The 11019-nt window shown below is 52.7% G+C and overlaps 1 protein-coding gene across 1 annotated transcript; it reads left to right on the top strand.

Moving 5' to 3' along the window:
• The first annotated feature begins 6040 nt into the window (after window positions 1-6040).
• On the top strand, window positions 6041-7890 carry GPR101 (G protein-coupled receptor 101). The gene has a single exon (XM_032331681.1). The coding sequence runs from the start codon at window positions 6080-6082 to the stop codon at window positions 7565-7567; it is 1488 nt and encodes a 495-aa protein (XP_032187572.1). The 5' UTR covers window positions 6041-6079; the 3' UTR covers window positions 7568-7890.
• Window positions 7891-11019: the final 3129 nt, after the last annotated feature.

Below are 11019 nucleotides of genomic sequence, written 5' to 3'. Positions count from 1 at the left end.
TTTTTCAGTTGTTTGAGTTGGAAGGGTAAATCTAGGCCTTGTTATTCCTTCATGGCCAGAAGCAGAAGTCCAGATTTCAGTTTTTAAATATTTAAGTTGGACTGGTTGGAGGGATTTTTTAATAACACCCTGATAGAAAGTAGCTGGAATCAAAAGTCAGAAACTGACAAGATCGTTAGAGATTATCTAACACTCCCCTCCCTTCATTGGGTGGATTAACAAAACTGAGAACAGAGAGGGGAGGGATCTTCTCATAGTCACACAGCAAGTTAGCCACAGAACTAGGACTAGAAATCAGGTCTCCTGCTCTTCATTTCTAACCCATCCAATTATTTTCTGCCAATATTCTCTTTCAAACCATTTGATTTGGATAGACATAGCTTTGAAATCCAGACCTTCTGTCCCGCCCAAGCCCACAGAGTGGACAATATTGGCTCACACCCAGATGGTACTTAATTTCCTTTGAATTTTGCAAACACAACCCTTAGGGTTGGCCTCAAGTGAATCCCAGAGCAGCTCCTAATACGGAAAAACTTAAAACACCCCCACGGGTAGGCACTCCAGAACAAAACCATATATTACTCTCCACTGACTTGTTATGAACTCGCAAAGCAAGAAGGAGTGTGTCTCAGAATTTAGATTAACTAGTTTAGTCATTTCACCACCTATGGGAGCCATGTATCCCACTAAGAGAAGCCATTATCACCGCACGTGCATTTGTCTTCCCACAATTCTGGCAATTCACCTGGATTCCAAATGTTTTTCTAAGCTGGATCCCTGAGAGTCATTCTGTTTTGCCTCTTGAGCCTTCCAAGAAGCAATCTAGGAAATGTCCCTATGTGGGAGTCAGGTAGAAAGGGTTGTTACCTCCAGCACCAACACGTACTTGCTGTGTGGCCTTGGGTAAGTTAGGCTGTAAGGATGGGGATGGTACTATCGTACATTGATTCTAAAGTACTTTTTTTATTATTATTATTATTTTTTTACATTTTAGCATCTTCGAAATCAAGAGGTATATTGCTACAAGGGACGTGACAATTACATTTGCAGCTTTTCTCTCCCTTAATGATCTATGATAACTTGGATTCTAAAAATACTGTATTAACCTAACTTGCAGAGTTTCCTCAAGGATTAAAGAGGATGAAGCAAACATGGGCTTGGTGCATGATAGGCCCTCAAGGACTCTTGCACCTCCCTGGTTAGCAGAACCAATACCTGGGTTGGGTCGTGGGCCTGTGATTTCCCTCACGCAGCAGCTGGTACATCCATCAGGGAAGTCCAATGAGGTGACCAGGTCTGGGAAGACCAGGCTGGCATGCTGCTGGCTGTTGCTGTGCGTCACTGTCACCAGGCCCTACAGCCCTTTCTTCTAGTAGCTTCTTGCTCCCTAGCATTGCCTCATTAATAGCATTATCCCAAGCTTACTTCTGCTGCCACAGAAACGTGAAGGCAGGGAAAAGGACTAGGTGACTTCTTGCGCCATCACCCCCAAACCCTCCCTGTCTCATCCCAAAGAACCTCTCCAGAATCTAGGAAGCTTGTTAGTTGAAGGGCTCTTCCAAGGCCATCAGAATCAGAGCCTGCAGGGCCTGAAGCCAAATCCACATTCTCCAAGGCCCCCCACATACCTCCAGTTGGGATGCTGATACTCGAATGCCTTTGAAATTCAAGGACACCAACTCTGTTCATGCCTGGAAGAAATAAGAGGAAACAGGCACCTGAGGATTTATAACCCTTCAATATCTCCCTGCACACACACACACAAAAGTGACTTTCATTTCTTTCCCAGAGCTTCCTTGGCTTTCTTGCTGTCCCCTACAGACAGACTGGCCTCCACTAGGGCTCCTCCTCGCCCCTCATCCTGCTTATCACCCATGGTGCAGCCCCAGGCCCCACGTCCCTGCCATTCCGAGGCACCCACCTTTAATATGTACCTTGAGGTCGGTGCCCTGTCCCTGATGAGTCCTGACAGTCCAGGGAACTCTTGGGACCACACTGGAAAGGAGGAAAGGGCATGATGAAATGAACTGGCCTTGGTCTCCAGCCACTTGTCACAGCCTGACTGCCTCCCAAGTAATTCTAAAAGACCAGAGTCTGGGAGAACTGTCACTTGACAGTGCATTCCACCCCGGATTCTGCACCATGGCCAGCATGAAGCTAGAAATTAATAACTGTGAGCGATTATCATGGAAACTGTCTCCAGGAAAAACGACCAGGTTTACACCATCCAACCTTGGGAAGATAAAATCAGGCCTAGCAGGGGAAAAAAAAAAAAGACAAATGATCTACAGCAAATGTAGGACTTAAAATCCAAAGAGCGTCCTGGAGATTGATCAGACACCTGCCTCATCTCCTTGTCCGAGAGGCATGGGATGCAAGAGTAGGGGGCATCTCTCTCTAGCCCATCAACGGACTCAGAATCTTGTGCTCATTCCAGACCCTCTCCAACAACTCCTGCCCTTATTTCTCAGCTCTGCCACTTTTGCCTTTCTATGGGTTTCTCTGTTCAGCCCCCTCTGTGTGACCTGTCAAGACCCAACTTGTCCCCTGCCACAGCCTCCTTTCTGCTCTTTGTCCATTCAATGCCTCATTCTCCCCCACCTCTGCCCTGTTTCTTAGAAGACCCTGGACAAACAGAAATCTCATCACATCGCCCTGCACATAAACCATCAATGAACAATAATGGCAAAATATTTATCATTGCTAAGGCTGAATGGTGGGAACATGGGGTTAATCTTATGACTCTTATGACACTTGTGTAAGTTTGAAGTTGTTCATAATAAAACAAATCCTCACCAGCCCTCCAGGGATCTCAGGGTACATTCCAAAGTCCCCAGGCTTGTATTCAAGGTCCCTCAGGACCTGCCCCTGCCCCTGCCCCATTTGTCTTGGCACCCGGCTCTCTCCCGCCGTCAGATCTCTGCCAGTGCCTCCTTCTTGCAGAACATGTTTTCCCTTCGTTCCTACCTAAAAACATTTCCTCAGCCCTTGGAAACCAGATGCAAATGACTCCTGAACTGGGATATGGGATACCTTCCCAAGCCTGGCCCTCCTTTTTTATTTGGGGGAAGGAGGGGACAGCCTGTGTCCTGGTGTCTGCCCAGGCAATGATACAGAGCAAACACTCTGTATGTTTGGGATACACCAGAAGTCTTGGTTAATAAAACTAATGCAGCATTTACTTGAACTTGGGCAAGTTGGGTACTCTCTTAGCTTTGGCTTCTGTCTCTATAAAATGAGACTTAACAGCTTAACCCAGTACCACAGTACCTGGTGGGGTGGGGTGGGGTGGGGGGCGGACTTATAGACAGACTTCCGTCAAATAATATAGTGGACGATTAAGCAGTTTCTCTTTGACCAAATGCTCCCAAAACCCACAGGAAAGGAACTACTGTTTAGTCCTTGCTGGGAGCTAGAGAAAACTGCAAAATTGGGGACCTCAAAGTCACGATTCCTCTCTGGGGCCCGGGGTGGTTCTTACTTTAGGGGAGTGGACGTGAGGGGGCGGGGGTCTTCAAACGTCGTGGCCCAACGCTCGGACCCAGGTTTCTGCTCCTCTTTGGAAGAACTGTGCAGGTCTGTGGCCGGGGCCTGGCCGAAATCCGGGGACCAGGAAGGCACAGGTTTGCAGGAAAATCTGTCCTGGTGACAATCCCCCATTCTGTGAGGTGCCGGCGAGTTCAGGCCGCCCCGGTCGGGGCCGCGGGCTGAGAAGACCGGAACGGGGTCCGCGGCAGCGCCCCCCCCGCACCCCGCACCCGCGGGCCCCGCTCCTCCCGGCGCCCGCGGCCTCGTGCGTCACCGGCGCGGGCGGGGGCCGAGGGGAGGGGGACGCCGCAAGGTGAGGGCCCCGCGCCGCCTTAAGACGCCGCGCGCCCCCGCCGCCGCTCAGAGCTTGCAGCGCTGCGCGCGGGCCGGACGTGCGGGCTCAGGCGCCCCGCTCCCACCGCGCCCCGCGCCCCGCGAGCTCCCCGCCGCCGGCGCCTCGGGAGGCAGCCCGGACGAGCGCGGCGAGTCCCCGAAAGAGCGGCACGCAGCTCCCGCGGCGCGACGCCTCCGCCAGCAACAGGTAAGCGGCCCGGCTCGGCTCCCGGCGCCGCGGCCCCGGCGCCCACCTGGCCCCGCGCTCGAGCGCCGCGGACGCCCGGTCCGCCGCGGCCCGACGGCAGCCGCTCCGGCCGGCGCCGAGCCCCCGTGCGCCCCGCTCGCCTGGCTGCAGCCCTCGCCGGTGGCCTCGCGCTTCTCCCGCGCGGTCCCCCGCTCTCCCCTCTGCTCCCCATCCTCTCTGTCTTAGTCTCTCTTCGACTCTCCTGTCTCCGTCTCTCCCCGCCTCTCGTTCCCTTGCTGTCTCTCATTCGTGGTCTCCACTCGTCTCCCTATCATTTTCTCTGCCCCTCCGGGCGGCTCTCATCCTGTCTCTGTCTCTCCTTCTCTTTCTGTCTCTCCGGGACTCTTTTCTTCCTCTCTCTGTCCCTCTCATTCTCTCTCTCTGTCTGCCTCCCGGTGTCTCCCGCTCTGCCTCTCTCAGACTCTCCCACCAGCCCGGCACCCCTGCCTCGTGTCCTGCTCGCCCCGAGCTCTCCCTCCCCAGCCGCGCCGCTGAGAGAGACAGAGAGATAGCGGGCGGGCTGGAGGCTACGGGTCGGGGTCGCAGGAGGCATCCTCCCTGCACCCAGCGGCGGCCGCGCCGCTGAGAAACTAGGGGACTGATCCGCCGGAGCCCGAGGGAGCCGGGGCGGCAGCCGGTTTGCCTGGCCAAACAGCCAGCCCAGAGACAGAGATCGGAGATCGAGATCCGGGCAGAGAAAAACCGAGGTGAGGGCTCGTCGGGGACAAACGGGGGGACACTGAGATGCACACGCACTAAAAACAGACGAAGGAAGTGTTCCGCGAGAGTCCCAGGGACAGAGGAAGAGACAGAGAACCCAGCTGTCAAAGTGCACGCGCCGGCGAGATAGCCTGAGCCACGAGAGACAGGGACAACCAGGAGAGACAGCCGTAGACCTTCCGAGGCAACGCCGAGAGACAGGCAGACCGCAGTCAAGAGGAAACTTAGCGCGCGGAGAGACAGAACGCGCGGGGAGACGCGCGGGGGACACGGGGAGACGCGGCAGCGACAGCCTCGGGGAGACACGGGGAACCGACAGGGACACGCAGGCGGCGTGGGATACTGGGGACCCCAGAGATTGTCAGGGAGCTAAGCTGAGAGAGACCGGGAGAGACGACGCCGCGTGGGGAGAAGACGGGGGAGCGCACGCACTAGCGAGCGACACAGACCGTGACAGGCAGAGACACGGAGAGAGACGCGAGCGCATCAGCAAGAGACGGAGGGAGAGACGGGGAGACGGGCGGAGAGAGACGCGCGCACACAGCTGCCGAGAAAGTGCGCAGGCGAAGAGTAACGGGGCGGGGGTCGTGCGAGGGGGTCCTGAGTCCGAGAAATTGGCTGAGACCTGGAGGGACAGACGGGAGTGACACAGAGACAGGCTGGAGAGAGAACGACAGAGTGACGGAGAACGACTGCGCGCACGTGCTAGCGAGACGCTGAGAAGGAGAGACAGAAGCCAGAGTGAGAGACGCGGAGAGTCGGAGCAAACCGGTGAGACACCGCCACAGACCCCCAAGAGACACAGGACAAGTGCGTTAGTGCGGGACACTGAGGAGAGCGCGCGCGACACGTAAACAGGTAGAGACCGCGCGCGCGCATGCGCCGGCGCCAGAGATCGCTGGAGAGACGCAGAGACCGTGTGGGAGAGACGCGGCGCGCGCAAGCCCGCGGGAGCGGCGGGTGGGGGGACCCAGAGACCCTGAAAGAGCGGGGCGGAGGGACCGGGAAAGGAAGAGGAGGTGCAGAGAAACTGCCCTTCCCGTGGCCAGAAGTGGCTGTGGAGGGCGCAGTGGGGACCGGTGCCCCGGGGAGGAGGTCCCCGCCCCCCTCTCCCCGAAGCGGCCCCCTCCCCCGCCACGGCGGGGGTGACTGACCCGGCCCGGGTGTTTCTTTCGTCCCCAGCACAGGCACTGACTGCGGTGCGGTGCGTGGTCCGAGGAGCGCCCCTGCGGCCGCCCACCCTCCGTCACCATGACGTCCACCTGCCCCAACAGCACACGCGAGAGCAACAGCAGCCACACGTGCGTGCCCCTTTCCAAAATGCCCATCAGCCTGGCTCACGGCATCATCCGCTCGAGCGTGCTGCTCATCTTCCTCACCGCCTCCTTCGTGGGCAACATCGTCCTGGCGCTGGTGCTGCAGCGCAAGCCGCAGCTGCTGCAGGTCACCAACCGCTTCATCTTTAACCTCCTCGTCACTGACCTGCTGCAGATTTCGCTCGTGGCCCCCTGGGTGGTGGCCACCTCCGTACCCCTCTTCTGGCCCCTCAACAGCCACTTCTGCACCGCTCTCGTGAGCCTCACTCACCTGTTCGCCTTTGCCAGTGTCAACACCATCGTGGTGGTGTCAGTGGATCGCTACCTGTCCATCATCCACCCTCTCTCCTACCCCTCCAAGATGACCCCGCGCCGGGGGTACATGCTCCTCTACGGCACCTGGATCGTGGCCATCCTGCAGAGCACACCCCCTCTCTACGGTTGGGGCCAGGCTGCCTTTGACCAGCGCAACGCCCTCTGCTCCATGATCTGGGGGGCCAGCCCCAGCTACACCGCTCTCAGCGTGGTGTCCTTCATCGTCATCCCACTGGCTGTCATGATCGCCTGCTACTCCGTGGTGTTCGGCGCGGCCCGGCGGCAGCACGCTCTGCTGTACAACGCCAAGAGCCGCAGCCTGGAGGTGCGAGCCAAGGACCGTGTGGAGAATGAGGATGAGGAGGGAGAGAGGAAGGATGCGTCCTCGGGCCAGCACGGAGGTGAGGTCAGTGTCCAGGAGGGCGGCGCGGAGGCGGAGGACGGGAGCGTGGAGAGCGGCGCAGGTGATGCGGAGGCCAAGGGCAGCAAAGAGGTCGGAGAAAGCAGCTGGGGGGCCGGGGAAGGCAGCGTGGAGGGCGAGGAAGATGGCTCACCGGCCGGCGGCGTGACGGCAGACAAGGGCCGCAGCGAAGAAGGCCAGTGCAACATTGACCTGGGTGAAGATGACATGGAGTTTGGCGAGGACATCAATTTCAGCGAGGATGACATCGAGGCCGTGAACATCCCAGAAAGTCTCCCACCCAGTCGTCGAAACAGCGCCAGCGACCCCCCTCTGCCCAGGTGCTACCAGTGCAAAGCAGCGAAAGTGATCTTCCTCATCATTTTCTCCTACGTGCTGTCTCTGGGGCCCTACTGCTTCCTAGCCGTCCTGGCCGTGTGGGTGGATGTCGAAACCAAGGTGCCCCAGTGGGTGATCACCATAATAATCTGGCTTTTCTTCCTGCAGTGCTGCATCCACCCCTACATCTATGGCTACATGCACAAGACCATCAAGAAGGAGATCCAGGATATGCTGAAGAAGGTCTTTCGCAAGGAAAAGCCCCCAAAGGAAGACAGCCACCCAGACCTGCCGGGAACAGAAGCCGGCACAGAGGGTGGGACCGAAGGCAAGACTGTCCCTTCTCATGATTCTGCCATTTTGCCTTGAAGCTAGCTCGAAGGTAAAGCCTGAACCCTGCGCCGTGCAGAAACAGGAGCAGCTTTGTTTTTCGTGGACTGCCCCCCCCATCCCAGTAATGCCAACCCACGCCATTTCAGGCAAAGGCCTTGCACACCTCCTTCTCACCGCAAGATAGATAAACAGAGGGAAGAGGTAGGAACTGGAGTTTTCCCTTAGAAATGTGCCCGCAACGCATGGACTTGAGGATTCTGACTGAAATTACACCCCCCCTCCAAATTATTAGGCTCGAAATTTATTAAAGCAACAAGGGCTATCCACTTTGGACCTGTGTCTGTCTCCCCAGAGCTACAGCGTTGTTGGCTTCTGCTCTGAGGAAAAAGGAAGATGATGCCTGTGAACTTAAGGACTTTTAGGCCCTCAGGTCAAGAGATTATGGGTAAGGGCTACAGCCCATGTTCAACCGAAAGAAAAGCAGCGGACCAAATCATTCACGGAGCCCAAGAAGAAGAACCCGACTGACTGACCAATGAGTCAAGTTCTAAACTGAAGAGACCACAGTCTGGTGTAAAGACTATTATGGGAAAAAAGAGACTATTATGGAAACTAAGGCAAAGGGCATCATGTAGTTAAAATACCAAGAGGGTTTCTAGATCCTCGAAAGGGATCCAGAAAAGCAGAAGAGGATATTAGGGCATGTTTGGAATGGGAAGGTAGTCCAAGGGAAAAGTTCGAGAAATAACACACATCCATGAGGCTGGGGCTGGGACCAGGTCATTCCATGCAAATGGAAAATTGTCAGTTGACACTAAAACTATTTTCTGTCTCCTATTCGAGTAATAGTGAGACAGAAAGCATGCCACCATTTTACAATTTTCCCTTTGTGATTGAATTGGGATGCTCGTAAGAATCCTCCAAATAGGCCTTTTTGGTCAAACAGTATTTCCAGAAAAAAAAAAAAGGTGAGCAGGAGTGGCCAAGTTTACAAAACTCACACTGCCAATCAAGAGTGATGTGCCCATTAGAAATCTCTTTTGTGTCCACAGGATCATAGACGAGACACATAACCTCCACGTGGGGAGAGAGTAAGGCAGGCTAAACATTTTCCTTTCTGTGGCTCTCCCTAAAGCCTTTAAGCTCCCTACAGATGTGGAAGAGAAATACAGGAGAGTCAGAAATAGAGACGGTGGTTTCACAATGCCGGGCAAGCATCTGACCTATTTCAAACAATCCTAAACGAAAGCGTTCAGGTCACACATATCCTAAGTATCGCTACCCAAATACATTGCTTTGGGAAAGACTTTACAAAGCCTAAATTATCCCCAGGGTTAACACAGAGGAAGGTTCTTTCACATCTCAAACCCTGAAATCATTTTGGGTGATGAGCTTCTCAAGTGGGAGAGGTAGACAGCAGTGTGTGCGGGCTATGAATAAGTCTGCGTGGAAACTTGGGATCGCCACGTTCAGAATTTAGGGAAGGAGATGTTATAGATGCAGACAGTACTGAGCTGGCCTGTTGACTCAGTGTGTCCGTGAAAATCGTGTCAATTCCACCCTCCCTACACTGTGTGGTAATTCAGACAAGACATGTGGGCTACAGTTTCTCCTTGCACTGTCATTTATTTTTCTACTAAAGTGTATAAAGCGAATTAATAGTCATAAATTTATTATACCAATTTATTGCCAAACTCTTATAGTGACCTGTCCTCAAAGGCTACCTGGGTGGAGAAATGGCCCGTGTGTCCAGGCCTCTTATGGAGGGAGGGGTATCACCTTGAAGGTCTGTCATGGTCATAACAGTTCCAAGTGGCAAGATCCTGTCCTTTGAGTAGAAATGCTTACCTGGGTAGGAAACAGGATTTCAAACACATGTGTCTCCAAATATTTTGTTGAAACTGAACTTCTTGTTTTATTTTTTAAAGCTCAACCCCTTCAGAGTGTATCAGAGAAAATTGTTTGCCAAAATCCCAAATCAAAATGGAACCAGAACCTGTCTGAGTGTGGTAAGTTCACCTAACAGCACACACAACATTCTCCGGTGTACCACGACTCACCAACTTCCTTTATAAAAATTTCCTCTTTTCCCCGTTTTAGTCATTGTCTGTTCTTAGAGCAAATTGGATTTTTCAAAGGTGAAACCCTTTTGAAAATAGGAGACTGGGAAAGAGGACCTTTGAATTAAGAGCAGTCTGCTTTGCTGACATTTTCTGCTTAATGAACAATAGGGCCTCTAGTTAGCTCAAGATAGCAAGTGCTTCAAATTTTGTGCTATTTTGAATAAAACACTATCAACTTAATGAGGTTTTACTGAACATACTGTTTTGTCATTTAAAAATCTGAAAGCACACAAAAAAGTCATCATTAGCCTCACGGAGCCTCATGCGCAATAGCTTTCCCTAAATGTTTTTAAAGGATGTGTTCTTTTGCCAAGGCCACTTCATATGTGCAGTAAAAATCCCATTAAAATCCAGGGGCCAGACAAACCAGACTTTGAAATGATGTGATTTCCAATTTAATGATTTCCTTATTTAAAAATAATAAAGCATCTAGTTTGCCAAGGAGTCGCAGGTGCTTTCACTGACACACAATTTCAAAAAGCTTGGAAGTCAGTAATAAGGAGCGAGCCTTGGGCTTCTATGGCTTCTGTGATTCGAGGGTCCATCTTCTCGAAGACACCACAAACAGCAGCTCCCTGCCTACCTCTTGCCATCAGGCCCCTGCCTCCACCTGTCTCACAACCCCTCCCCTTGTCCCACTGGTCTGTCCCCTGTCCCCTCCCCGCCCCCTCCCACACCCAGAGCTGACAGATCCAAAGGAGCCTGGGGGCCCATGGAAGCAGGGAAGGAGAGAAGTGAAAGGTAGGAGTGACAGAAGGGTATTTTTCTGTCTCCTCCCCAATTCCAATCCAATTTAGAGATGACGGGATATCAACCTCAAATTTCTTATCGAAAAAGCACCCAATACAACCCATCTTTGGGGACATATTCAATCCTATAGATACTGTCCACCGACTGCAGCAGAAAAAAAAAAACACTAAAAAAACTTTTACCTATAAAATTATAAGGTGCCTAACATTGCCTTATTTTATACATAATTAGCCAATTAAGCTAGATAGTTACTTCACAAGATTTTTTTCCTACTACCTTGAAGAATAATTTATAAAATTAAATTAGGCGTTCTTTCTCAGACTTTGCCAAAATGCTCTTAAAAATGTCTGAAATACACCATTTGGAAGGGAAGAATTATGCATCATCTGGTAATTGGAACTTTCCAAAATAAAACCCTCAGAGGTTGTTGGGATGAAACACAGAGAATAACAATTTAAACTACTGGACTGCTTCTTTCTCCCACAACTGCCCTCCCCCATGTTCTGAGGAAAAGAAAAAAAAAAAAGCATTTGCCCCTGATAATGTTTTTTTTTTTCTTTTTTTGCTGTGTTTCTCTTTAAGACAAACCCCATGCTGTCAGGAGAGGCTTCTCTA

The sequence above is a fragment of the Mustela erminea genome, chromosome X, assembly GCF_009829155.1.
Source record: "Mustela erminea isolate mMusErm1 chromosome X, mMusErm1.Pri, whole genome shotgun sequence".
In the NCBI taxonomy this organism is placed as follows: Eukaryota; Metazoa; Chordata; class Mammalia; order Carnivora; family Mustelidae; genus Mustela; species Mustela erminea.
The sequence above is the reverse complement of the archived record's forward strand: the minus strand, read 5'-3'. Positions and strand labels throughout refer to the sequence as shown.

What these genes read in the sequence shown, in the direction of transcription:
- GPR101 (XM_032331681.1), top strand. Translation starts at nt 6,080, where the DNA reads ATGACGTCCACCTGCCCCAACAGCACACGCGAGAGCAACAGCAGCCAC.